This window comes from Chlorocebus sabaeus, chromosome 2 (genome assembly GCF_047675955.1).
Source record: "Chlorocebus sabaeus isolate Y175 chromosome 2, mChlSab1.0.hap1, whole genome shotgun sequence".
Classification (NCBI taxonomy): domain Eukaryota; kingdom Metazoa; phylum Chordata; class Mammalia; order Primates; family Cercopithecidae; genus Chlorocebus; species Chlorocebus sabaeus.
The window spans coordinates 63,352,478-63,378,156 of NC_132905.1; the positions used below are offsets into that span (position 1 = coordinate 63,352,478).

Below are 25,679 nucleotides of genomic sequence, written 5' to 3' on the forward strand. Positions count from 1 at the left end.
TGACTTTTCAAACACTTGTTCCTGTGCTCTAGTTCCATCCCACTAGGGCCAGTGTCTTAGCCTGTGTTGGTTTAATTAGGTTCCTGCAGCCTTGATGTGGTGACTCTGTCCTAAGGTGGGAAGTTTCACAATAGCCAATTAGCAGTTCTCGAATTCCCAATTTATTTCGAGGCCTTCATACCCCATCAGTCACTCGACTAATATTCAACACACAGGCAGTAATAAAAGGGAGGTAACAAACCACAACGATGGCTCCGGAGACCAACACATCAACAGATGAGCCGAGTGGATCCAGAAGTCATTCAGGCACTGGCCAGCAGAAGCAGGCATCGCTGTTTCTCTCTTGCAGGGCTTCCAGCAGCCGCTGCTAAAATCAGGAGAAGGTTCCAGAGTTCTCATGGGCAGAGCCTCCAAAGGCTTTTTGAACAAGGCCAGGTCCTGGCTGCTTTTATGATCCTCCCAGATGGGTCTGTTCTCTTTATCTCAGCCAACCTTTCATTCTCTATCAGTTCATTTCAGGAAATACCAGGCAGCAGCAGGTGTTCACTTATCACCTCAGTTCATTATATACATGCTTATCACTTTGAGAGGGGGTGGAACAACTTCACTATGGGCTTAATGCTTTTTGACATGACTGACTCCATTTTGAGACATTAGGATCACAAATTATGACATATCAGTTTGCTAGGACTGTGATATTATTACACATTTCTTATTATATATTGGTCTGCTCCCAGTTTCTGGCACACAGCCCCTAAAACCCTTGGAATCTCTAGAGTGATCAGTGTTTTTGTGTATGCCAGTAAGATGACTGGTGGCTGGAAGCTCCTGGATAATCTCTGCATGTGGGCTGGCTGCCAGGGGAACCAGTGATTAGAAAATTGGAACTTTCAGCTGTATCCCCTCACCTCCAGGGAGGGGAGAGGGGCTGAGGTAGAGTTGATCACCAATGGCCACTGATTTAATCAATCATGACTACATAATGATGCCTCCATAAAAACCCAAAGGGCAGTGTTTGAAGAGCTTATGGGTTGCTGAACACGTGGAGTGTGGCAAGCCCAGAGGGTCTGGAAGCTCCAAGCACCTTGCCCATACCTTATCCTACGGATCTCTTCCACTTGGCCATTCCTGAGTTATATCCTTTGAGATAAACAGATAATCTAGTAATTAAATTGTTTTCCTGAATGATTTGCTCACTCTAGCAAATGACCAAACCCAAGAAAGGGGTTGTGAGAATCTCTGCTTTATAGCCAAATCAGACAGAAGTTGCCAGTAACCTGGCGACCTAATACTTGTGATTGGCATCCAAAGTGGGGGCAGCCTTGTGGGATTGAGCCCTTCACCTGTGGAGTCTGTGCTCACTCTGGTTAGTGTCCTAATTGAATTGAATTTTACGCTACCCAGCTGGTATCAGAAAATTGGTTGGTATGGGGAAAAATGTGGTGTCAGAAGTGTCAAATGTGTCTGACACATTTGGTGTCAGAAGTGTCCTGGAAGTAAAGTGTTGAGAGTATAGAACAAAAAACATATAGGCTGCCACAACAAAGCACCACAGACTGAGTAGCTTAAACAACAGAAATGTATTTGCTCACCGTTCTGGAGGCCGGAAGTCCGAGATCAAGGAGTTGGCAGATTTGCTTTCTCCTGAGGCTTGCAGAGGCTGTCTTCTCCCGGTGTCCTTCTGTGACCTTTCTTCTGTGCATGTGCACGGAGACAGAGAGAGATGTCTGGTGTCTTTTCCTCTTCTTAGAAGAACACCAGTCTTATTGGATTAGGTCCCACCCTTGTGACCTCACTTAACCTTAATTACCTCCTTAAAGGCCCCATCTCCAAATAGTCACATTGAGAGTTACAGCTTCAAGATACAAATTTGTGGGAGGGGGAGGAGGAGACACGATTTAGTCCATAAAGTCCAAAGAGACAAAGTTTCCAAACCAGGACTTTTCCATATTAGGAGAAGGGGAAAATCTCCCTAAGTTGACCTCACCACCTCTCTCCCAGGAGTTAAGGCATTCAAGGTTTGGGTGAACCTGATCTGACCCTCCTCGTACCTCCAGTAACTACTGAGGGGGCAGCTTCCTGTTTAGGCTGGAAGTGGAAAAGAGAAGGAAAAGGTGCTGTCCCCAGAGCCTATGGTCTCAGACCTTCCACTGAGCAGACTTATATCTGGGGCTCTCAGCCCTCGACTTTGGTTTGAAGCGTTGTAGATGGTAGTGTACCAGGCACCTGGCAGAACCAAGCTTAGAGCCTCTCTAATTCAGCATGTACATATCTAGGCCTCAAAGAACTCCATAAATAATTATTAAAGGTCAATGACCAGAAAGAAGTTATAGGTTATCTGGTATACAAGAAAATAAGGCAAAATGATAGACTTGCTCCTTTTACCTACATGCCAAGATTTATTTTCCTTTTTCTTTAAAGTCCATTAACTTTACTTAAGAATGCGTCTTGGTGTTGGTCATTCTGGTTTGATATTCTCGGATACACAATGTGTTCTCTCTCTTTTTTTTTTTTTTTTTGAGATGAAGTCTCACTCTGTCGCCCAGGCTGGAGTGCAGTGGCATGATCTTGGCTCACTGCAATCTCCACCTCCTGGATTCAAACAATTCTCTTGCCTCAGCCTCCTGAGTAGCTGGGATTACAGGTGCATGCCACCATGCCTGGCTAATTTTTGTATTTTTAGTAGTGATGGGGTTTCACCCTATTGGCCAGGCTGGTCTCGATCTCCTGACCTCAAATGATCTGCCCACCCCACCTCCCAAAGTGCTGAGATTACAGGTGTGAGCCACTGTACCAGACCCCAAAGTTTTTTTAAATGTTAGGCAGATTCAAATCTTGTTTTTCATTTAAAGGAAGATTTATTGAATTACAGTTGTTTTAATTTGTTCTGTTCCCATGTTTGGGTTTTCTTCTTCAGGACCTCCTATTATACCTGTGTTGAATCTTCTTTGTCTCTCTTCAATACATCTTATTTTCTTTCAAATCCTATTAACTTCTTTCTTCATATATTTTTTACTTTTAAAATTCTCCCCCTTTTTATCTTTTTCTTGTAATTATCATTATGTTTTTTAATTGTGATTCTCTTAGGTATTCTTCAATTTTAATATAGTTTTCCCTTAATTTTTTTTTTTTTTTTTTTTTTTGTTGCAGTATTCTGTTACCAGTATTCTGGGTTTTTCTAATTTTTATTTATATTGTTTTGTGACCTGTATTTTCTTAACATCTTTCAGTCTTCTGTTTTTGAATACTGATTATAATTTTTTTAACTGTTTTGCATAACTTACTTTTTGGTGCATTTTCATTATCTGAAAGGATTTTAACCTACTTCTTGTTCTCTTTTCCTTGTAATAACTTTGTATGGGATTTGACCTAGAAAAAAACTTTTCTGCTGTTCATTTTCATATAAAATTAGTTTTGCTGAAGTTTTAGTGAGCCATGGTTCAGGAAAACTTTCCTAATTTAACAGAGCTCTCTCTTCCACTGTTTTTTGTGAAGTCTTCAAAATATATGGTGGCTTGCTTTCTGTGAGCTCCTGCCTCTCATCCCTTTTCTACTTTTTATCTAGACCTTCCCATTCCTTTCTCTATATTCCCCCTGTCTGCTTAATTTCAATTCTGTTCTCAGAATAGTCTCCTTCATGTTGTTCCCTGTCCTATTAGGGAGCTTGACTGATCAATTTCAAAAGTTCAAGAGGCCCAGGCTGTTTTAGCTCATCTCCAGATTAACCAAGAATGACCTTGTACTCACCTATTATCGGACTGAGCAGAGTTCCTCACAGTTTCAGCTGCTGTTCTCTGATTGTTCCACTATGCTTTTCATTGAGTACCTATTAGCCATTTTGACATCCTCCTGTTCTCAAATTCACTGGACACCCCACTGTTTCTCTTGGCCTTCTCTCATCCAAACATGAACTCTGTAAGAACTTGTGGCTGTTGGTAATTTGTATTGTATTGTAACCACTTGTATTTAAGGATTCATTAGGACATCTAACTTTGATGTCTATGTGATTTTTCTTTTATTATTTAATTGCTTCATCCAGTTTTACATGAGAATTCAGGGAGATTCAAAAATCATGTTGTGGCTATCATTATCTTCCCAGAACTCCAAGTTATTATTTTTAGTATGAAGATGCATTCATCATGAAAACCATCATTTTCTCTTAGGAAAAAGTCCTAGATGGCTTTCCCTGACTTACCTTCCCAGTTGTACCTTTATTTTTCTTTATTATTATTATTGAGATGAAGTCATGCTCTGTCATCCAGGCTGGAATGCAGTGACACAATTTCAGTTCACTGCAACCTCCACCTCCTGAGTTCAAGTGATTCTCTTGCCTCAGCCTCCCAAGTAGCTGGGACTATAGGCACGCACCACCATACCTGGCTAATTTTTATATTTTTAGTAGAGACAAGGTTTTGCCATGTTGGCCAGGCTGGTCTCAAACTCCTGACCCCAGGTGATCCACCTGCCTCAGCTTCCCAAAGTGCTGGGATTACAGGCATGACCCACCACACCTAGCCACCAATTGTACCTTTAGTCACTCTTCCCATCTTCACTAAACTGCAGCGACATTGGTCTCTGTTCTGCTGAGATGCTTTCTCTCACACACTCTCATCTCTCTTGAATAATTTCAGGTATGAGTTTAAATGTTATATCCTTATTTCTATTATATACTTAATGTACTTACCCTTTGCAGCATTTTTACCGTTGTAATGATTATGTAATGATTAACTCATTATGGAATTATTTACATCTACTTTAAGTCCTTGTGGGCAGAGTGTGTATGACTTTTTATTCTTTGTTGCATCTTTAGAATTTGGCACAGTGACTCACACATAGTAAGTGCTTAATAAATGAGAGATGGAGGAAAGACAAAGGAGATAACTATTAACTGAATACCTACAATAGACCTCTATATGCATTATTTATGCCTCATAGCACCACGGCAGGATAGGCATCCTTAGTCCTAGTTTTTGCATAAATATCTGAGGACCAGAAAATTTAAGACACACACTTACTAGCAACGGAGTCAGGATTAGGACCCAGTACCTGTCTGGCTCTGAGTCTCTCTCTGGGGCCTCATTCCTGATTGCCTAAACTTACCTCTAACCTACTCTGGATCAGTGCAGCTGGACATCAACTCAGGCACTCCCAACAGTGGATTAGAGGCCCCAATGTAGCTCCTGACCTGGTCAGGATGGGTTTAAGATATGGAAAGACAGGGACTTTGGGGGCCCCTCTGTAGGATGGGAGAACTGAGGAATAGAGTAAGAAGGGGAAAATGTCCCTTCCACAAAGCCTCACTGGGTCACTGAGCTGTGAGAAGGACTCAAAAGATGCCCAAGATGAATTCTACTCTTAAGAGGATTGCAGTTTCCTTAGGATGCAGGCTTGACAAGAATAAACCAAAGCACAAACAACAGTAGGCAGGAATACCATGATCAAATAAGATGTTTTAGGTTACAGATGGAACTGTCCATGAGAACTGAAGAGGTAGTGGAATTTTGTGGCAGAGAAGGGAATTAGGCTGAGCATTACACAAAGATGTAACGAAGGGCAGTGGTAGATATGGGGCAGTGATGGCTCTCCAGGTAAGAACTATATGGACAGGTATGGAGATGATGAGAAACCAAGCCAAGGGTTGGTGTGAGAGAGAGTGGGAGAGTCAGGACAAGCCTAGAAGAGCTGACCAACTTCCAATTTGGTCAACAGTTCAGGGATTTACTTTCCACTGGGTGAGCAGTTATTTTTTGTTTGTTTTTTGTTTTTGTTTTTGTTTTTTTGAGATGGAGTCTTGCTCTGCCGCCCAGGCTGGAGTGCAGTGGCATGATCTCACCTCACTGTAGTCTCCGCCTCCTGGGTTCAAGCAATTCTCCTGCCTCAGCCTCCTGAGTAGCTGGGATTACAGGTGCGTGCCACCACGCCCAGCTAATTTTTTGTATTTTTACTACAGATGGGGTTGCACCATGTTAACCAGAATCTCCTGGCTATCTCCTGACCTCATGATCCACCTGCCTTGGCCTCCCAAAGTGCTGGGATTACAGGCGTGAGCCACCGCGCCCAGCCGGGTGAGCAGTTTTAATTGCAGAGAGATGTCCCATTGTGGTCAGATTCAGTCATATGAGTCGGTATTCTCCCAAAACTGGAGCCAAAATTGAGTGCTTGATGCTTACCATGCTCTGGGATAGTAGATTTACATATATTATCTCTTCTGATTCTCACCACAAGGACTGTCATCACAATTTTACCCATGAAGAAACAAGAAGGACAGAGAAGTGATGTAACTTTTCCTAAGTTACAAAGACAGCAAGTGTTAGAGCTGGGGCTTAAACCCAGAGAGCTGACTCCAAATGCACACTCTCTCTATTTTGGTTTGTTTGTTTGCTTGTTTGTTTATTTTGAGACAGAGTCTCACTCTGTCGCCCAGGCTGGAGTGCAGTGGCACGATCTCGGCTCCCTGCAACCTCCACCTCCCAGGTTCAAGCGATTGTTAAGCCTCAGCCTTCCGAGTAGCTGGGACTACAGGCACCTGCCACCATGCCTGGCTAAGTTTTGTATCTTTAGTAAGAGATGGGGTTTTACCATGTTAGCCAGGATGCTCTCAATCTATTGACCTCGTGATCCACCTGCCTCAGTCTCCCAAAGTGCTGGGATTACAGGCGTGAGCCACCGAGCCTGGTCAGAAAGTGTTATTTTCATCAATACTAATAACAAAAACCATGATAGCATCTGATCACACAGCAATTATGATATGCAAGCACAGGCCGACTGCTCAGGGCATGTTGATGCCTTTGCCAGGGTCACACTGCAAGCTATATAGACCCCAGGGCATCTCCAGGGGCAGCGGAGAGGGCAGCAGAGAAGTGGAGATCGATGGCCATGGGAGTGCAGGGATGGCGGCCAAACAAGTATAATGTTGATGATCCAACCTAGGCTTTCCTGATTCCTCAGGTAGAGATCGTGATGTCCCTGCTTGGAATGTTTTGTCCCCCTCTGTTTGAAACCATCGCTCTCCTAGAGAATTACCATCCACGCACTGGACTGAAGTGGCAGCTGGGACGCATCTTTGCACTCTTCCTGGGGAACCTCTACACGTTTCTCTTGGCCCTGATGGATGATGTCCACCTCAAGGTAAAAACCACAACGCCCTCCACCCCACTGCAATTCCTGGTGCCCATAGTATTTTCTTTTTTAATATAATAATTTCATTATGTATAATTCATATTAATTAAATAAATGTAAATTCAGAAAAATAAAATAAAAAAAAAACTCCTCAGAATCTATGACCCAAAGATGGCCATTGTCAACCTTTTCCTATTTTTTTTTACTGTCTTCTTCTCTGGTTGTATTTTTTCATACCATATACATGTCATTTGATACCTTAATATTTTATCTTCAGCCTTTTCCACACTGTTTCAGAGCTGCCATAAATGATTAACAGCCAAGTAATTGTCCTCTAAGGTGCTATGTCATGACTTAACCATTCATCAGTGCTCACCACACAATTATGGAGCACCCACAATGGCAGTCCCTGGGGTAGAGCAGACAGGAAGACACAGTCCTGTCCCAAGTGTGTTCACACTCTGGGCCAGGAGACAGACTTCATTACAGCACTCTGTGAGATGTGCATCAGTAGGGGTAAGCCCAGGGCAGCATGGCAGCGCACAGGAGAAGCTCCAGATCCCACACCCTGGGAACCTTAGCAGACATTGAAAAAGGCAGAGGGAACAGCTGGGTCAACAGGGAACTAGATGATGGCTGAACAATGGAGTGGAGCAGAAGAGTGGAAAAAAATAGAGCAAGGGAGGGCCTGATGATGCTGATGCCCCTCTTCTCCATCTCTTCCCTCCTTATTATTGAGTTGTAGGAACTTTTTCCTGATGCTAACAGAAAATTGTTCTAAGCATGGAAGTGACTGAATCTGGCCCTAACCTCCCCTCCCGGCTCATCTCTGGCTTCCCTCCTCCCCAGGAGACTGCTCTACTCTCCTGAGCCTCACATTTCTGCCACAGGGCAAAATTCTCTCTTGCCTCTCTCTCTACCCCTCTCCTCATGTTTGATTGGTTGACTAATCCTCCTTGAGGTTTTGGCCCAGATGTCACCACCTCCAGGAAGTCTTTTGTGGCCCCCACTGTGTGATGTGGATGCTCCTTCTCCCAGAGATAATTTCCCACAGCTCGTATCGCTCTGTTCTGTAATTGCCTGTTCATCTCCGTCATTTACTAGACTCTAACCTTTCTGAGCACAGCTCCATCTCTCTTGGTCACTCTGTATCACCACTACTTTATATGCACAGAAGAAACCCTGAATAAATTATTTTCAAGAGAATAATGAATGACTGGATGAATACATGAATGGATGGATGAATGCTTGGATGGATGGATGGATGGATGGATGGTTGAATGGATGAACAGACAAATGGATGGATGGACAGACAGATAGTGACTTAGAGTAGAAGATACCTTCATGGGAAAGACCCAAATGGTAGGGTTGTGGCATTTGCTTGCTTTCATTGTTCTTATAGAAACAGTTGGACCATCCCTGGCTCCTTCCTACCCCACACCTCCATCTTCTGTTCTAGCTTGCTAATGAAGAGACAATAAAGAACATCACTCACTGGACTCTGTTTAACTATTATAACTCTTCTGGTTGGAATGAGAGTGTCCCCCGACCACCACTGCACCCTGCAGATGTGCCCCGGGGTTCTTGCTGGGAGACAGCTGTGGGCATTGTGAGTAGTCATGCTCTCTCTGAAAAGGTGACCCCTGTTCTTGGTTCTTTGTTATTGCCTCCTTGATGTTTCCATTTGCAGAATAAACCTGAAAACTTACCAGCTGTTCATCCAGCAAACATTTCATAATCATCTTGGAAGAAATAAAATTACCAAAGCAGATTCTGTGCCCCCCAGGAACTCCAAATCTCTTTGGTATCTCAAAGGTTGTGATGGTGTCTGGTAGATATTTTCAATTTTTCCAGAAAAATAGTAAATTATGTCTATTCTACAAATGCAGAGAAAGCTTTGTCCTTCAGTTTTTGGTCCTTCTTCTATGTGCCTCTGTGCAAAACCTGTTTTATTTTCTCTATATATCAAAAAGAGAGAGAGAGAGAGAGAAATCCGACTAGCAGGAGGTGAAAAAAGCTAGGCATTGTCCCCAGTGACTGATGGTCACATTTAGTCTTAGTGGGGGCAGCTGGCACTTCAGAATAAGTGGGGAAGCAAGGCCTTCGGGTCCTAGTGATGCTGACTACAATGCATTGGGCATAGCCAATTTAACAGGCAATTTATATACATAATTACTAAGTTTCCCAACTTAGTAATTTGTTGGTATCAATATCAGATTGAGAATGATATCAGTATCAGCTTCAAGAGGTTCAGAGATTATTCCAAAGCCATACAATTGGTAATCTGTTGTGTTGGGACCTAAATTAAGCATTTTCCAGAGCCAGGGGTCGCCTCTCTTCACAACAAAGAATCAGAGGGTCACAGAGAGAAAGTCAGGTGGGTGGGAGAGAGTTTATGAGACTCTCAACGAACTCTCAGGGAGGGTGGAAGAAGTGGGCAAGGTCTCCAACCACCCCTTCTTCCTATGTTTCTCTGCAGGAATTCATGAGGCTGACAGTGTCCGACATGCTGGTAACGTACATCACCATCCTGCTGGGGGACTTCCTACGGGCTTGTTTTGTGCGGTTCATGAACTACTGCTGGTGCTGGGACTTGGAGGCTGGATTTGTAGGTCACCACTTCATGGACATTCTGCTCAAAGGAATTTCAACCATCCTCTTTGATACTTATAACAAGATGCATTCTTGGGCATTTCATTTCTTTGGAGGCTTAATGCCAGTCTCTGCTTTGTGGAGTAGTAAAGTGTTTAATTTGTTTTGCCTTTAAGGGTCTTATCTGCCTTCATAGGGGAAACTGCTTTTTCCCAATGTAGTGAACAATGTGACCTTCTATTCTAGGAAATGGAGGCATCTGGTCTAGGGGAAAGTGGACCACACGCTCCAGTACTGAGTCAATGGTTGATAGGGAATTGCACCTGAGCAGCCTCAACTCTCACTAGGGAGGCTGAAATCTGACAGTGGAGGCGAATATTTTGGGAAGTCCATTGCAAGAATGCAATAACCACCAGTCCTGTCTTCTGTATGATGCTTTGAGAAACCTCCTTTGACTCGTATTCCCTTATAGCCCTCTTCTCCACCTACCTGGTAAATGTGTGTCATTTCCTCTCAGTAGTGGCCTTCTATGCTCTGGCAGAACCTCTGGCTCAGACACCTGTGCTGGACGTGTCTCTTCCACGACACCTCACTGGCCCAGCCTGTAGTCACTGGTGTGCATGTAAGTTACCTATCTCTTACCTGAGCTCCTGGTGAGAGGCTCCATAGGATGTTGACCTGTGTAGCCCTCATCCTGGCCTGGCCCAGGTAAGGGCCCCAGTACAGGTTTCTGTCACTTTTTTTTTTCTTTCAGTCATCAGTCTCAGTTATAAACAAGTCTGCTGAGCTCCTCAGCAGCCAGGAAAGCTTCATAATCTTGTCTGAGAACAAAGATGAAAGAACTTTGTGCTCAAAGAGGATGACATCTTTGATAGAAAGACACAATATTACTAAGAGGTCATTGTTCTTAAATTTGTTTGTAAGATCACCACGATTTCCAAATAATACTAAAGTTAATTTGAAAAATAAGCATGTGAGAATATCCAGAAAAAATATTTAAAAAGAAGAATAAGGCCAGGTATGGTGGCTCACACCTGTAATCCTAGCACTTTGGGAGGCCAAAGCAGGAGAACTGCTTGAGTCCAGGAGTTCAAGACCAGCCTGGGCAATCTAGCAAGACCCTATCTCTACAAAAAATTAAAAAAGTAGCTGGGTGTGGTGGTGCATGCCTGTAGTCCCAGGTACTCGGGAGGCTAAGGCAGGAGGATCCCTTGATCCCTTGATCCCTTGATCACACCACTGCATTCCAGCCTGGGCAACAGAGTGAGGCCCTGTCTCAAAAAATAAAGAAAAAAATAAAAAGAAGACTAAAAGGAACTAGACTTACCATAATACTAAAACATATGATAAAGCTATAATAACCAAAACTGGTACTAGAAAATAGACCAACATGTCAATGGAACAGAATAGAAAGTCCAGAAATAGATACTATCTATATAGGCCTTTAGTTTATGATAAAGGGAGACTTTCAAATGCACTGGAGCGAAAGGATTTTATTTAAAAATATATAAATTATATAAAAATGTGGGAGACTATATCCCTCATTCATCTCACCTAGATTAACTGTAGGTGAATCAAAGTCTTAAACATCAAAAAAATGAAAATATAAGTTTCTAAAAGAAAGCATGTACAAACTTAGAATCTTGAAGCAAGGATGATTTGTCTAAGCAGGACATGAAACCCAGTAGACAAGTGTTTTTTTAACATTTTAAAATATTAAAATTAAAATTTTGGGTCCGGGTGCAGTGGCTCACACCTGTAGTCCCAGCACTTTGGGAGGCTGAGGCAGGTGGATCACTTGAGGTCAGGAATTCAAGACCAGCCTGGCCAGCATGGTGAAACCCCGTAATCACTTGAACCAGGAGGCAGAGGTTGCAGTGAGCCGAGATCGTGCCACTGCACTCCAGCCTGAGTGACAGAGTGAGACTCCATCTCAATAAATAAATATCCAAGACTTCACCCCCATGGATTTAGCGTATGCATGTTTCGTCCTTCCATCCATGCGTGCTGGCCCTTCCTTTGTCTCTTTCCTAACTTCCCATCTCTCCTTCTTGTGTTCTCATTTCCTTTTATCTCCATTTCTGGAAGACGAATTGGGATGTGGGCTTTAGCATACTTCATGGGACCCTCATATCCTCAGTGCTCACAGATTTTATGTTCTTTCAAATATTGGACAAATCACGAAAACTGAAAATCAGTTAGGCTGAAAATGTGAACCAAGCTGGGCACTTTCCTTTCCATGAACTGCTCTCAGACTGGAGGAAGAAGATAAGGAGAAAGAAGAGTTGGAAGGATGATTTGGTTTTTGTTTGATTTTAAGCTTTCTTTTCTTTTGACTCCTCATTTAATTATTTGCATTTCATTATTTATTAGATTTCTCCTTGATTATAATTTCAAGGTATGTTTCCGATTAAAACATGATAAAATGTTCTCTTAGAGGCAAGGGTCTTCCCAAGAACACACTGTCAGCCTGCAAGTCCTGAAAGATAGAAACTCTCACTTTTTTTTTTTTAACTGAAACAGGCATTTTAAAAGTTTCAGCTTTGAGAATGTCAAATTTTTTCGTTAAAAGTTGAAAACATATTAAAGAAACAGAGTGCTAAATCTAAGGTTCTTCTCTAGTTACCAGAGCAAGCTCTTTGGGATGGAATGGCCTTGGCTTGGCCAGTTGGTTAGTAGTAGGGTTTGGCTGAATTCATCCAACATGCTTTCTTTTTTTTCTCTCTCTCTCTCCCTCCCTCCCTCTCTAGCCTTCATATGCTGAGTTTGATATTAGTGGAAATGTGCTGGGTTTAATCTTCAACCAAGGAATGATCTGGTGAGTTATCCATTTCATCTGGTGATCGCCTCATCCAAGGAGTCAAAAAACCGGAGTCCAAGACTTTGCAACTTAACTAGTTGGAAGAGGCTGGATAAGTCATCTTGCCTCTCTGAACTCCCCTCTTTCACATGAAAAATCCAGAGCAGGACTAGATGAGAAGCAGGACAGTTTCTGGCCCACCCATATGCTACCATAGAAGTAGAGAGAAAGGGAGAGACGGGGGGGGTAGGGGAGAAAAGGAAAAGAAAGGAAGGCAGGAGAGAAGGAGGAGAAGAGGTAAGAAAAAGAGAGGAAGGAAAGAAGACAAAGGAAAGGGAAAAGGAAGGAGTAAAGAAGAGACGAGGAAAGGAAAACAAAGAAGGAGGGAGAGAGAAAAGAAGAGAAGGTGGAAGGTAAATGAACTACGGAACTCCCTCCTTTGAAAAGCGAGTTTGAGGAGGTACATAACTTTAGGTAAAGACTTTCAAGGTGCCAAGGGCTTGCTGCAAGCCACTGTCCAATTCTCTTAATTGAAGGACTTCAAATACTCTTCTGAGCAGCAATGCTGTTTTATGGAAACCAAGGAGAAACAGGCAAGAGACAGTATAATTTGCTAGATGCCTGGGGGTGAAGCAGTGGTAAAATCCTGGCCAGAACGTAAGCCAGGAATGCTCGGAGTGCCTCCCTCTCCTGAGGACTACATGGTTCTGGCTTGATGATCAATATTCTGGTTAAATGGGAGGTCCCTTACCTGGGGACTTGCCAGGAAAGCAGCTGAGCCTCATGCCCCTAACCCATCCGTCGCATTTCCTTCTATCACCTTTCCCTTGCCTTCCCTGCTGTCCAGCCAATCAGGTGTTCGGTTTCTGCCCTTCCAGGATGGGCTCCTTCTATGCTCCAGGCCTGGTGGGCATTAACGTGCTGCGCCTGCTGACCTCCATGTACTTCCAGTGTTGGGCAGTGATGAGCAGCAACGTACCCCATGAACGCGTGTTCAAAGCCTCCCGATCCAACAACTTCTACATGGGCCTCCTGCTGCTGGTGCTCTTCCTCAGCCTCCTGCCAGTGGCCTACACCATCATGTCCCTCCCACCCTCCTTTGACTGCGGGCCGTTCAGGTGCAGAGTCTCAGTTGCCCAGGAGCACCTCTCCTCCTGAGGCAGTCTGCTCAGAGGGCCTTGGCCCAGAATTCCAGTTCTGGTTTCATGCCAGCTTGTAAAAGGCCATGGAGCTTTGAGTGAATCATCGATGTTATGCAAGAGCGTTTTCTGCCAGGATGGAAATGTTCTGTTGTTCTGTGTCTGTGCTATTCATTTCTTTTTTTTTTTTTTTTTGAGACGGAGTCTCACTCTGTCACCCAGGCTGGAGTGCAGGGGCACGATCTCAGCTCAGCTCACTGCAAGCCCCGCCTCCCAGGTTCACGGCATTCTCCTGCCTCAGCCTCCTGAGTAGCTGGGACTACAGGCGCCCACCACCATGCCTGGCTAATTTTTTTGTAGTTTTAGTAGAGATGGGGTTTCACCGTCTTAACCAGAATGGTCTCGATCTCCTGACCTCGTGATCTACCTGCCTCGGCCTCCCAAAGTGCTGGGATTACAGGCGGCAGCCACGACGCCCGGCCTGTGCTGTTCATTACAGTAGCCACCAGCCACCTGTGGCTGTTGAATGATTGAAATAAGGAACTGAGAAAATGAATTTCTCATGTATTTATTTTTCTAATTTATTTATTAATTTTTAATTGATAGTTGTACATATTTTGGGGTACATGTGATATTTGGATACGCATATACAATGTATAATGATCAAATCAGGGTAACTGGGATATCTGTCACATCAAACATTATCTTTAAAAAATTTTTTTTTAACCGAGTCTCGCTCTGTCACCCAGGCTGGAGTGCAGTGGTGCGATCTCAGCTTACCGCAACCTCCGCCTCTCAGGTTCAAGTGATTCTTGTGCCTCTGCCTCCCAAGTAGCTGGGACTACAGGCACACACCATGATGCCCAACTAATTTTTGTATTTTTGGTAGAGACGGGGTTTTACCATGTGGCCCAGACTGGTCTCAAACTCCTGGCCTCAAACAATACACTTGCCTCAGCCTCCCAAAGTGCTAGGATTACAGGCATGAGCCACAGCACCTGGCCTAAACATTTATCTTTTCTTTGTGTTGGGAACTTTGAAATCACACAATAAATTATTGTAAACTGTCATCTCCCTGCTGTGCTATGGAACACTGGGACTTCTTCCCTCTCTCTAACTGTATATTTGTACCAGTTAACCAACCGTACTTCATCTCCGCTCCTCTCTATCCTTCCCAGCCTCTGGTCACCTCATTCTACTCTCTACCTCCATGAGATCCACTTTTTTAGCTCCCACATGTAAGAACATGCAATATTTGTCTTTCTGTGCCTGGCTTATTTCACTTAACAATAATTACTTCCTGTTCCATCCATGTTGTTACATGACAAGATTTCATTCTTATTTTAATTTCAATTAAAATAACCACACATGGCTAATGGCTACCATATTCGACAGCACAGTTCTACCCTTTTAACACATGGATAACTTACTACCTGGGATTAGTTTACCACAGGATAAGTAACAGTAGATATTCTGAGGATGAATTACCATACACTTACACGTGCCATTTAAATGTGAAGCAGCTGCAGTGGACTCTTGCCCAACCTCAACTGAGCTCTCTGCTTTCTAGAGCATTGGCCTGAGGGTTCAAGATATAAGTCAAGCTAGTTAGGAGACTGGATATTGTATAAAAGGACAAATAGTTATGTAAGGAGGTAGATCAAGAAATAATGTGTATCTACTGTTCTCTTTCCAAATGAATGACCTTCTGAAAACAAAGCCCTCTGCTGACTCCATAAAGAGAGGTTCTGTAGTTAAAGCAGTTTGGGACATACTGCCCCTTCTGTCTGCCATTATCTCACTTAGAAATGCTCGATGCACACTCCTTTGTTAAAGGCTCTGAAGAATCATGTAATGAGGTAACACCTGTAAGCTAGTGTCTCCATCCTTATTGACCACAGAACCCTGTCTGCATGGATCACTCATCCAGGGCTGGAAATAGGGTGAGGCAGGTGAATGACGCCCTACACTGCACATGAGCAACCCTGAGGGCATTACTTCCTTAAATTGTGCACTCAGGGCCTCACCTGCCTCACTCTAGTCCCAACCCTGCCTACCAATGAGGAGAAACACTGTTCCGTGAAAGGGTTGTATATGCAAAACAGCCCCTAAATGCCCAAAGAGCCTAGAATCCAAAGGAGGAAGGAGACAAATGCAGTTTGTCTGCTTTGAGTGATTTATTAGGGGTAACTTACAGACAGAAGTATGGTCGCAAGCAGCCGCAAGACAAGTAGATCTCCACACCTCAATCCCCCAGGCCCAGGGCTTATATCTTGGGGAAAGTATGCGTGCTCTGGAAGGAATGCATAGGTGGCTCTGAACATCACAGCCTATGATTTCTGCAGCAGCATCCAGGGTTGTTTTGGAGGAAACTTACAGGGAACAAGGGTTCCTACATAAAGAGTTATACATCTGCTAGACATGTGGGAGGCACTCCCAGACTCAGGGTTAGTTAGAAGTTACAAGGCAGATTAGCATGTAAAATAAAGTCACTCATGTCCCCCACAAACACACTTTGAGAAATGCTGATCTACTCCTTCTCAGTTCATAAGGAACTTACCTAGATAAAGACCTGTGATAGTTGGACCCCAGGGATGTTAGCAGGAGTATTCCAGCAGGGTGTGATCTGGAAAACAGGGTTCACACCGAAGGAGGGGATCAGTCTAGAACAGAAGGAATGTGCTGGACTGCAGGCAGCCTGAGATGCCAGGCTGAAGGGAAAACTGCATGGAAGAAGCCTCTGTTGGCTTCTTCCTAAGCAAGGTTTGGAGGGCTGGGCCCTGGGTGCAAATGCCAGCACCCCTTTTCTCAGTTTCCCATCTATCACTGGGTAGGAGGTCAGCAGGGACAACTATACTATGATAAGAACCATCTCCTACAGTTGTATGGAAAGCTGAACTTATAAGAAAGGAACGTGGCTAGCCATGTATGGTGGTACGTGCCTGTAGTCCCAGCAACTTGGGAGGCTGAGGTGGGAGGATTGCTTGAGCCCAGGAGGTGGAAGTTACAATAAGCTATGATTGCACCACTGCACTCCAGCCTGGGCAACATAGCAAGGCTCTGCTTCAAAAGAGAGAAGAGAAGAGAAGAGAAGAGAAGAGAAGAGAAGAGAAGAGAAGAGAAGGAAAAGAACTCGGGTATTTAGCTGAAGAGATTCCCAAGCAAAGTATTGAAGGTACAGCCTGGTTTCTACATGCTGCTTATAGAAAATGTGCAAGGAAAGAGGTACATTGAGTAAGTAACTGATAAACAAGAAAGTACCAGGATTTGATGATTCTGGAAATTCTCAGCCTTATCTAGATTGCAAAATATGCTAAAACTAGATTCACTGTCATGAGAATGTGCTATAAAAAGAAAGCCAAGAGTGAATCTGGACAACCTTTTACTACTGTTTCTGAAGGATCAAAAGATCTGAATATCATTCACACAGAAAACTCTGACTAATCATGTGACTAATGGATCCCCTCAACCATCACATCAGAAGTCAGGAATAGAAATAGGATTATCTGGCTGGGCGTGGTGGCTCAAGCCTGTAATCCCTGCACTTTGGGAAGCTGAGGCGGGTGGATCACGAGGTCAGGAGATCAAGACCATCCTGGCTAACACGCTGAAACTCCGTCTCTACTAAAAATACAAAAAATTAGCCAGGCACGGTGGCAGGCACCTGTAGTCCCAGCTACTCGGGAGGCTGAGGCAGGAGAATGGAGTGAACCCAAGAGATGGAGCTTGCAGTGAGCTGAGATCACGCCACTGCACTCGAGCCTGGGCGACAGAGCGAGACTCCATCTCAAAAAAAAAAAAAAAAAAAAAGAAATAGGATTATCCAGAAAAGATCATGGGGGCCTCTCTTGTTTAACAGAGTAAATTCTCATGACATACATGAAAAACTCACAAGGTTTTTGAGAATATTATATCAGCAGAAACACTGCCAACTTGGACTGAAAGAAGCAGAAGGAAGACAAAATAAAGGCAGACCACTGGCCTCCCAGAATTCTGTGGCAGGAAACAGACTGATAAAATTTACTCAGCTGAAACATGTGCTATCCTTCAAGAAGAAGGATTCTTCCATGAGCAGAACTGTGAACCTAGAGGGCAAAGCTGTGGCACACCAGGGCAGAGTCTGGAGCCCAGAGGATTATTTTCAGGACTTTAAAACTTAATAGAGTTTGGCTGATTGGATTTCAAAATTGCTTGGAACGGGTGATTCCTTTCTTTCTCCCATTTGCTCCCTTTTGGTAATGGAGTGTTTACAACTTTTATCCTACGCCTGTCCCACCATTTTATTTTTGAGAGTAAATAACTCATTTTCTAGTTTCTAGAATCTTGAGATGGGGATATCATCATGGATTAGTCAGGTGGGCCCTAAGTCACAAGTGTTCTTATAAGAAGGAGGGAAGCTGGGCGCCGTGGCTTATGCCTGTAATCCCAGCACTTTGGGAGGCCGAGGCAGGCGGATCACAAGGTCAGGAGTTCAAGACCAGCCTGGCCAACACAGTGAAACCCCACCTCTACTAAAGATACAAAAAATTAGTCAGGTGTGGTGGAGCATGCCTGTAATCCCAACTACTAGGGAGGATGAGGCAGGAGAATTGCTTGAACCCGGGAGTTGGAGGTTGCAGTGAGCTGAGATGATGCCACTATACTCCAGAATGGGCAACAGGGGAAGACTCCATCTCAACAACAACAACAACAACAAAAAAGAGGGACAGGGAGATTTGACTGCAGAAAAATAGAAGGTGATGTGACCATAGAAGCAGGCAAAGATTTAAAGATTCTATGCTGTTGGTTTTGAACATGAAGAAACCCCCATCTCTACTAAAAATAGAAAAATTAGCCAGGCATGGTGGCAGGTGCCTATAATTCCAGCTACTTGCGAGGCTGAGGTAGGAGAATCACCTGAACCCTGGAGGCAGAGGTTACAGTGAGCCGAAATCATGCCACTGCACTCCAGACTGGGCAACAGAGCAAAATTCAGTCTCAAAAAATACATAAATAAATAAACCCTAATGGAGCTTGGCTGACTGGATTTCAAAATTGCTTGAGATTGGTGATTCTTTCTTCCTTCCATTTTCTCCTTTTTGGGATTGGAATGTTTATAACTGTTATCCTATGCCTGCCCCAGGTTGGTTTCAACCCAGTGAAACCCTTTCAGACTTCTGGCCTCCAGAACTGTAAGTTATTAAATTTAAGTCACCCGTATGACAAACAGCAGGCACTGGAATCTGATACACCATCTAATTCAATGACAAAATAATCTACACTCAACTGTCACATAAAAGCCTAACATGTAAACTTAACTTTTCTCATTTTTACATGGTGGGTATGCACTGGAAATAAAAATAATAATAAATTAAACATTGTGATACAGTCATGTGCCTGGCACTTGAAATGCCATCATGCTATAACTGCCTCATTGCAATTTGTAGTGTGGTACGCAACTGTTGTAAGCAATGAGATGGCCATAAATGGTCTCTGACAACTGCTCTTCCCTGTCATTATAGCACAAAAAATGAATGAGTATAGCTGTGTTCCAATAAAACTTTATTTACAGACACTAAAATTTTAATTTTATACATCCATTTTTACATGTCACAAAATAGTATTCCTATTTTGATTTGTTTTCAACTACTTAAAAATGTAAAAATGATTCTTAGCTCACAGACTATATGAAAACAGGTGACAGATCAGGTGCAGCGACTCATACCTGTAATCCCAGCATTTTGAGAGGCCGAAGCAGGTGGATCACCTGAGGTCAAGAGTTCGAAACCAGCCTGGCCAACATGGCGAAACCCCATCTCTACTAAAAATACAAAAATTAGCCAGGTGTAGTGGTGCCTGCCTGTAATCCATCAGGCATTGTGTGTAAACTCCCGTGGCTGAGACAGGAGAATTGCTTGAAACCCAGAGGCAGAGGTTGCAGTGAGCCGAAATTGCACCACTGCACTCCAGCCTGGGCAACAGAGAGAGACTCTGTAAGAAAGAAAGAGAGAAAGAGAGAACAGAGAGAAAGAGAGAGAGAGAGAGAGAGAAAGGAAAGAAAAAGAAAGAAAGAGAAAGAAAGAAAGAAAGAAAGAAAGAAAGAAAGAAAGAAAGAAAAAAGAAAGAAGAAAGAAAGAAAAGAAAGAAAGAAAGAAAGAAAGAAAGAAAGAAAGAAAGAAAGAGAAAGAAAGAAAGAAAGAAAGAAAAGAAAGAAAAGAAAAGAAAAGAAAAGAAAACAGGTAACAAGCTGAATTTGTCCAGGAGCCATTGTTGGTCAACTCCTCATCTATACTTTACACAGAAAATGTTTAGCTGCAAAATGTCAAAGGGCACTTATAACTTAACAGCACCATACTCAATGTTTTGTATCAATTCTCATCTATATCCTCTAAACAATCTTCCGAGATAAATACAATTATTATACTTAAAATACCATATTATACTATAGTATTATTATATTACATTATACAGATGAGGAAACTGGGGCAGAGAAGTTTTCAATATCTTGCCCAAAGGTATTAAACTTCTGCAGATATTGTACATCCAACAGAACGTACTATAATGATGAAAACATTACATATCTGCATTTCTAACAGAGCAGCTACTAATCATATGACTACTGAGCACTTGAAATGTGTAACTAAGAAACTGATTTTTAAATTTTACTTCATCTTAATTTTTATTTTTAACACATCAGACAGCACAGCTTTCGTGGGAAGAACCAGGGCAGGATATGAAGCAAAAAGAGAATAATTGTCAGGCCGGGCACGGTGGTTCACACCTGTAATCCCAGCATTTTGGGAGGCCGAGGAGGGCGGATCATTTGAGGTCAGAAGTTCGAGATCAGCCTGGCCAACATGGTGAAACACCATCTCTACTAAAAATTCAAAAAACTAGGCGGACGTGGTGGCGCTCACCTGTAATCCCAGTTAGTCGAGAGGTTGAGGCAGGAGAATTGCTTGAACCCGCAGGTGGAGGTTGCAGTGAGCTGAAATTGCACCACTGTACTCCAGCCTGGGTGACAGAGTGAGACTCCATCTCAAAAAAAAAAAAAAAAAGAGAGAGAGAGAAATTGTCCACGTGTCTCACAAGTGATAAATGGGGGAGCAAGGATTTAAACCAGGAATTTCAAACTCCATATTCCACCTCTTGGCACCAAAATTACCAACCAAGAGCCAGTAGCATCCAGGAGGCTCTCGGCCAGCATTTGTAGAAGTAAATCTGCATAATGGTTCTTAGGTATTTGAAGAAAATAAAAATTACAGTTGCGAACTGTCCAGGAGCCTGTCCTAGGTGATCCAATATCTCCTAGACTTAAAATCTGTAGGTTAATTCTAGGTATTTCTGAGAGACACTCAGGTTGTCCAGCACATCAGCTTCTGCAGAACTGTTTCCAGGCCCAAAGGAAGCTCCATGTTGGTCTGGTAGCTAAAACACAGGCAATTTCTCCAGTTAGAGTATATGAGAAAAAAACCATTTTTTTCTGGCTGAGGAAGGTGTCAGACACAAAAGACCAGTGAAGACCGAGAGGTTGTAAGTCACTTAGGATAGAAAGCTGGTGACCCATGTGCCGACCCAGCTGTCACCCTAGCCAGAATGGCAGCCCCTCAAGGGGAATTTTTTACTTGCAGTTCATTTGGAGCAGAGCTCTGGTTCTTCCAGGAAAGCAGTGGCAAGCAGCAGTCCTGGACCTGGTTGAGGGGGCATGGATACAGTTGTGAATGCCACAGGCACTTGGCAGCATGTTATAATGTGTCCTCTCCTTTTTCCAGTGGGAAAAACAGAATGTATGACGTCCTCCAAGAGACCATTGAAAATGATTTCCCAACCTTCCTGGGCAAGATCTTTGCTTTCCTCGCTAATCCAGGCCTGATCATCCCAGCCATCCTGCTGATGTTGTAAGTTAGCCAGGACCCATGGCTCCACCCCGTGAAAACCTCTCCTTGAATTTGAAACTTCCTTGGCAGGTCCCTTTCATCTTGCCTTTTTAGTCTGCACTCCCCAGAAGCAGACTCCATGATGAAGATTCAAGTGCAAGTATTTTATTGGGGAGGGGGTGAGGACTTGAGACAAGGAAGGGAAAGGAAAGTGCATGGTTATCACTGTGAGGATTCTGGGAGGCAGTATGCCTCAGACTTATCCCCTGCTAAGGGCAAAGGATCCGGGGCATTTGTAGACCAGCTCCCAGCGTCATTCATGGGTAAAATAGCTTCAAGGGGTGTGAGTGAGGGGCCCAAGATGAAAGGGAAGCTTCTGGTAACAGAGATGAGAGCACCAGCAAGTGCAAGTCTTTCGGAGCACACTGAAAATTTGGGTGAGCCCTGACATTATCTGCAACAATTCCCACTAAAATGCTCACTAGAAATATCAAAGACCTGTGGGCTCTGAGCCTCTCAGGAAGCTGGACGGTGATTCGGCCTGATCCTGGCTGGGCCCACAGCACTACTCGATTGAGCAGCTTATGCACTGGAACAAGCTGGTTCCTTCATCACTGTCCCCGTCAACAACTGTTAGAGAACAAGTTTGAAAATCTCTGTATCCCCAGCGCCAGCCTAATGCCTAGAGCATAGTACACAAACAGTAAATGCTCAAGGAAGGAACTAGGGAAGAAAAGCAGGAAGCCAGAGTCTTGGATTGGAATTGCTGCCATCAAAAAACGTGCTAGTAAAAATGTTAGCATTTTTCTTTATTTAAAAAAACATATTTTGGCATGCTTTTAAAAAAATTATGAAATATTCCCAGCATACAAATGAGTACAGACAACCATGTACACTATCACAAGATTCAACAGATGTGAATATTTTGCAATATTTACTTCAGGTTTATCTTTCTTCTTAATAGAAATAAAACATTACGGATGCACTTCAAGCCCCACCTAATCCTTTCTTCTTCCCTCCCCAAAGGTAACTATTATTCAGAGTATATTTAATTGTTTCCCTGCATATTTTGTACTTTTCAATCATATGTGTGTATACTACTGTTTCCAGAGTTCTAAACCTTTTCATGAATGACTCACATTACATGCTTTTCCTCAATCAACATTATGTTGGGGGATTTATCCATGTGGATACATGAGCACACGTTTGAAGGCTCTTCTATGTTCCATTGCATGAATAAGCCACAGTTCATTCATTCCTCTGCTTAGAGATAGTTAGGCTGTTTCCAGTTTTCAGCTATTGCAAACTGCACTGCAGCCGGCATTTTGTATATATCTCCTTGCACAATTCTGAGAGTTTCCCTAAGGTGGACATCTAGAAGCAGAATTTTGGGTCATCAGATGTGTTTCTTCAATCTTTTTAGATCTTACAGAATTGCTCTCCAAAGTGGTTGTATTTCCTTTTGACTGTTATTTATAAATTCCAACTCTCTAGTGAAATTCTCCAACTTTCTATTTTCTTGAACATAGTGATTATAATTATTTTTAAAATCCCAGTCTGATATTCCAATCTCTGAACCACCTGGGTGTATTTTTGTTGTCATTTGTTTTCCTCTTGTTTATCATCAGCTCTACTTTTAGCATGACATGTAATTACCAGATTTCAGACATGTGGATGAAAAATTATAGAGGCTATGAATAATGTTATCTTTCCCCAGGGGGATGGGTTTTTTCCCAGAAAGGCAAATGAAATACTAGGAGATCACTTAATCCTGTCAAGGCTTGATGTTTTAGCTATCTATTATTACATAAGAAACAACCCCCAAAATTGAAAAATAATATTTTATTAATGAATCTGCAATTTCGGTAGGATTCAGCAGGAATCATTCTTTTCCTCTCTACTCAACATCATCTGGGTCAGCTCAGCTGGAGGCTGGAGGGTCCACTTTCAAGATGGTCACTCACATGACTGGCCAGCTGGCACCAGCCATCACCTGGAAACTCAACAAGGGCTATGGACTAGAGGCCTCACTTCCTTCCCACAAGCTGCTTGGGCTTCCTCATAGCATGGTGGCTGAGTTTCAAGAGCAAGCATCCCAAGAGAATGCAGTGGATATACATGGCATCTTTACTTACTCCTGCCATACTCTATTGGAGCAATCACAAAGGGATACCCAGGTTCAAGAGAAAGAAATATAGACTCATCTCTTGATGCAATGGCAAGATTCTAGAAGCACATGTAATATGGGAGTCATAGTATTGTGGCCATCTTTGGAAAATAGTTTGCCATTGCTAGCTTTGGGCTTTCTCAGGGCTGATTTATTTCAGTTTCACCCTATTTCCAAGACATTAACCTTACTCATACAACGTGATCCTTACTATTGAGCAGTCTTTTAGGGGTCTCAACTGAAAGCCTACAGTGTTTACCAATTCCCTCTTGTGACAGTTACTACAGGACTGAACGAAGGAGGACAAACACAGAAATGAAGACAAAGAAAAAAGGATTTGTTTTAAAGAAGGGGTCAGGGAACTCCATGCTTCTAGTGAGCAAAGGCAGTCTTGAGCTTCTACAGTCCTTCATATTTATTGGGTAGAAAGAGCAGGGAGAAGGAGGTAATGATTGGTCAGCTGTTTGATTGATCACAGGTTCACATCATTGCTAACAGGCCTCAGATGTGCCTAATCACAAGAAACACTGCGCTGGGAGTGTGACTGCCCTCAGCATTCCTTCTGGGCGCCGACATAGTGGTCAGCTTGCCAACATCCTGCATTCATGAGAACAGTTTGCTGTTTACTCATATAGCCTCCAGTGGTATACTGAGTTGATCACGACCCTTATTCTTTCAGCCTCCAACACCCTCCACCTTGGCGGGGCTTGAAACCCATTCTCTTTTCCCAATTCTGCAGTCTTTGCTTATACTCTTTCTCCAGTAGTACTGCTACAGCCACTGTGAAATCTCTGCTCTGCTCTTCAGCCTCCCTGGTGTCATTTTCTTCTGGGCTTCCTGAAGCAATTAAAGAATTGGTCAATCATTTGAGGGCAATATGTACGCAGAGTTTGGCTTATTTATCAGCAATTTGTTCTTCTCTGGGATTCTGTCCCTCAAGTCCCAAAGACTCTGGCAGTAATTAACTCTGACCTGTATCTTCTCCACATTGTAGGATTTCCACTTTCTGCTTGGACTCTGCTTCTGGGTCACAAATTGGAAAATACTCTCAGGGAGAAACCCTGGAGGAATGTAGAGCTCACCTCACATGCTTCCCTTCTCTTAAGCTTCCAGCCCCTTTAGTCTGCCTGTTTTGTCACTCTCCCATGTCTTAAACTACAGTTTTGTAAATTTTGCTCAGCATTTACAGTTGTTTTTCTCTGCAGAGCTGGACCAATACAAGTCCCTCAGTGAAGACCAGAAAAAGAAGTCTTTGCTCTCTTTGTTTATTTGATTTTCCAGAGTCAGGTTGCCTAGCACCAAAACAACAACAAAAATAATCTGTGATCATGTTTGTCAGAAAGAAGACCGGGCATGGTGGCTCACACCTGTAATCCCAGCACTTTGGGAGGCCAAGGCAGGCAGATCACCTGAGGTCAGGAGTTCGAGACAAGCCTGGCCAACATGGTGAAATCCCGTCTCTACTAAAACTACAAAAATCAGCCAGCTGTGGTGGTGTGTGCCTGTAATCCCAGCTACTTGAGAGGCTGAGGCAGCAGAATCACTTGAACTCAGGAGGCAGAGGTTGCAGTGAGCCAAGACCATGCCACTGCACTCCAGCCTGGGCAAGAAAGCAAGACTCTTGTCTCAAAAAAAAAAAAAAAAAAAAAAAGTCAGAAAAAATTGGCATGCCTATGTTGTTAAGTTTTCCAATCCAAGAATACCATATTCCTTATCATTTGTTCATTTATGTCCCTCAATATTTTTAAGTTTTCTTCATAAATTTCATGCACATTTCTTATTAAATATATTCCTCTGCATTTCATCTTTTTGTTTTATACTAAATTAGGATAGTGTTTTCATCACACTTTCTCACTAGTTTTTGTTTTTCTATGTAAATGCTATTTATTTTCTATATATAAATTTTGTATTCAGTCACTGATATACCTAGACTTTGTGTCCCCATCCACATTTCATCTTGAATTGTAATCCCCACAGTCCCCACATTTAAAGGGAGGGACCAGGTG

General features: G+C 43.0%; 1 protein-coding gene and 1 long non-coding RNA gene across 2 annotated transcripts in view; one reads left to right on the top strand and one right to left on the bottom strand.

Annotated features, from left to right (window-relative positions):
- Positions 1-25,679, top strand: part of TMC2 (transmembrane channel like 2) — a 97,848-nt gene that overhangs the window by 58,977 nt on the left and 13,192 nt on the right. The window contains exons 12-17 of the mRNA XM_073008974.1: positions 6,949-7,128; positions 8,579-8,728; positions 9,599-9,727; positions 12,462-12,529; positions 13,390-13,629; positions 21,402-21,527. Coding sequence (XP_072865075.1) covers positions 6,949-7,128; positions 8,579-8,728; positions 9,599-9,727; positions 12,462-12,529; positions 13,390-13,629; positions 21,402-21,527 — 893 coding nt within the window. The remainder of the gene's footprint in view (positions 1-6,948; positions 7,129-8,578; positions 8,729-9,598; positions 9,728-12,461; positions 12,530-13,389; positions 13,630-21,401; positions 21,528-25,679) is intronic.
- Positions 23,334-25,679, bottom strand: part of LOC119622615 (uncharacterized) — a 31,760-nt gene continuing 29,414 nt past the window's right edge. The window contains exon 2 of the long non-coding RNA XR_012090311.1: positions 23,334-24,510. This is a non-coding gene — a long non-coding RNA (uncharacterized lncRNA). The remainder of the gene's footprint in view (positions 24,511-25,679) is intronic.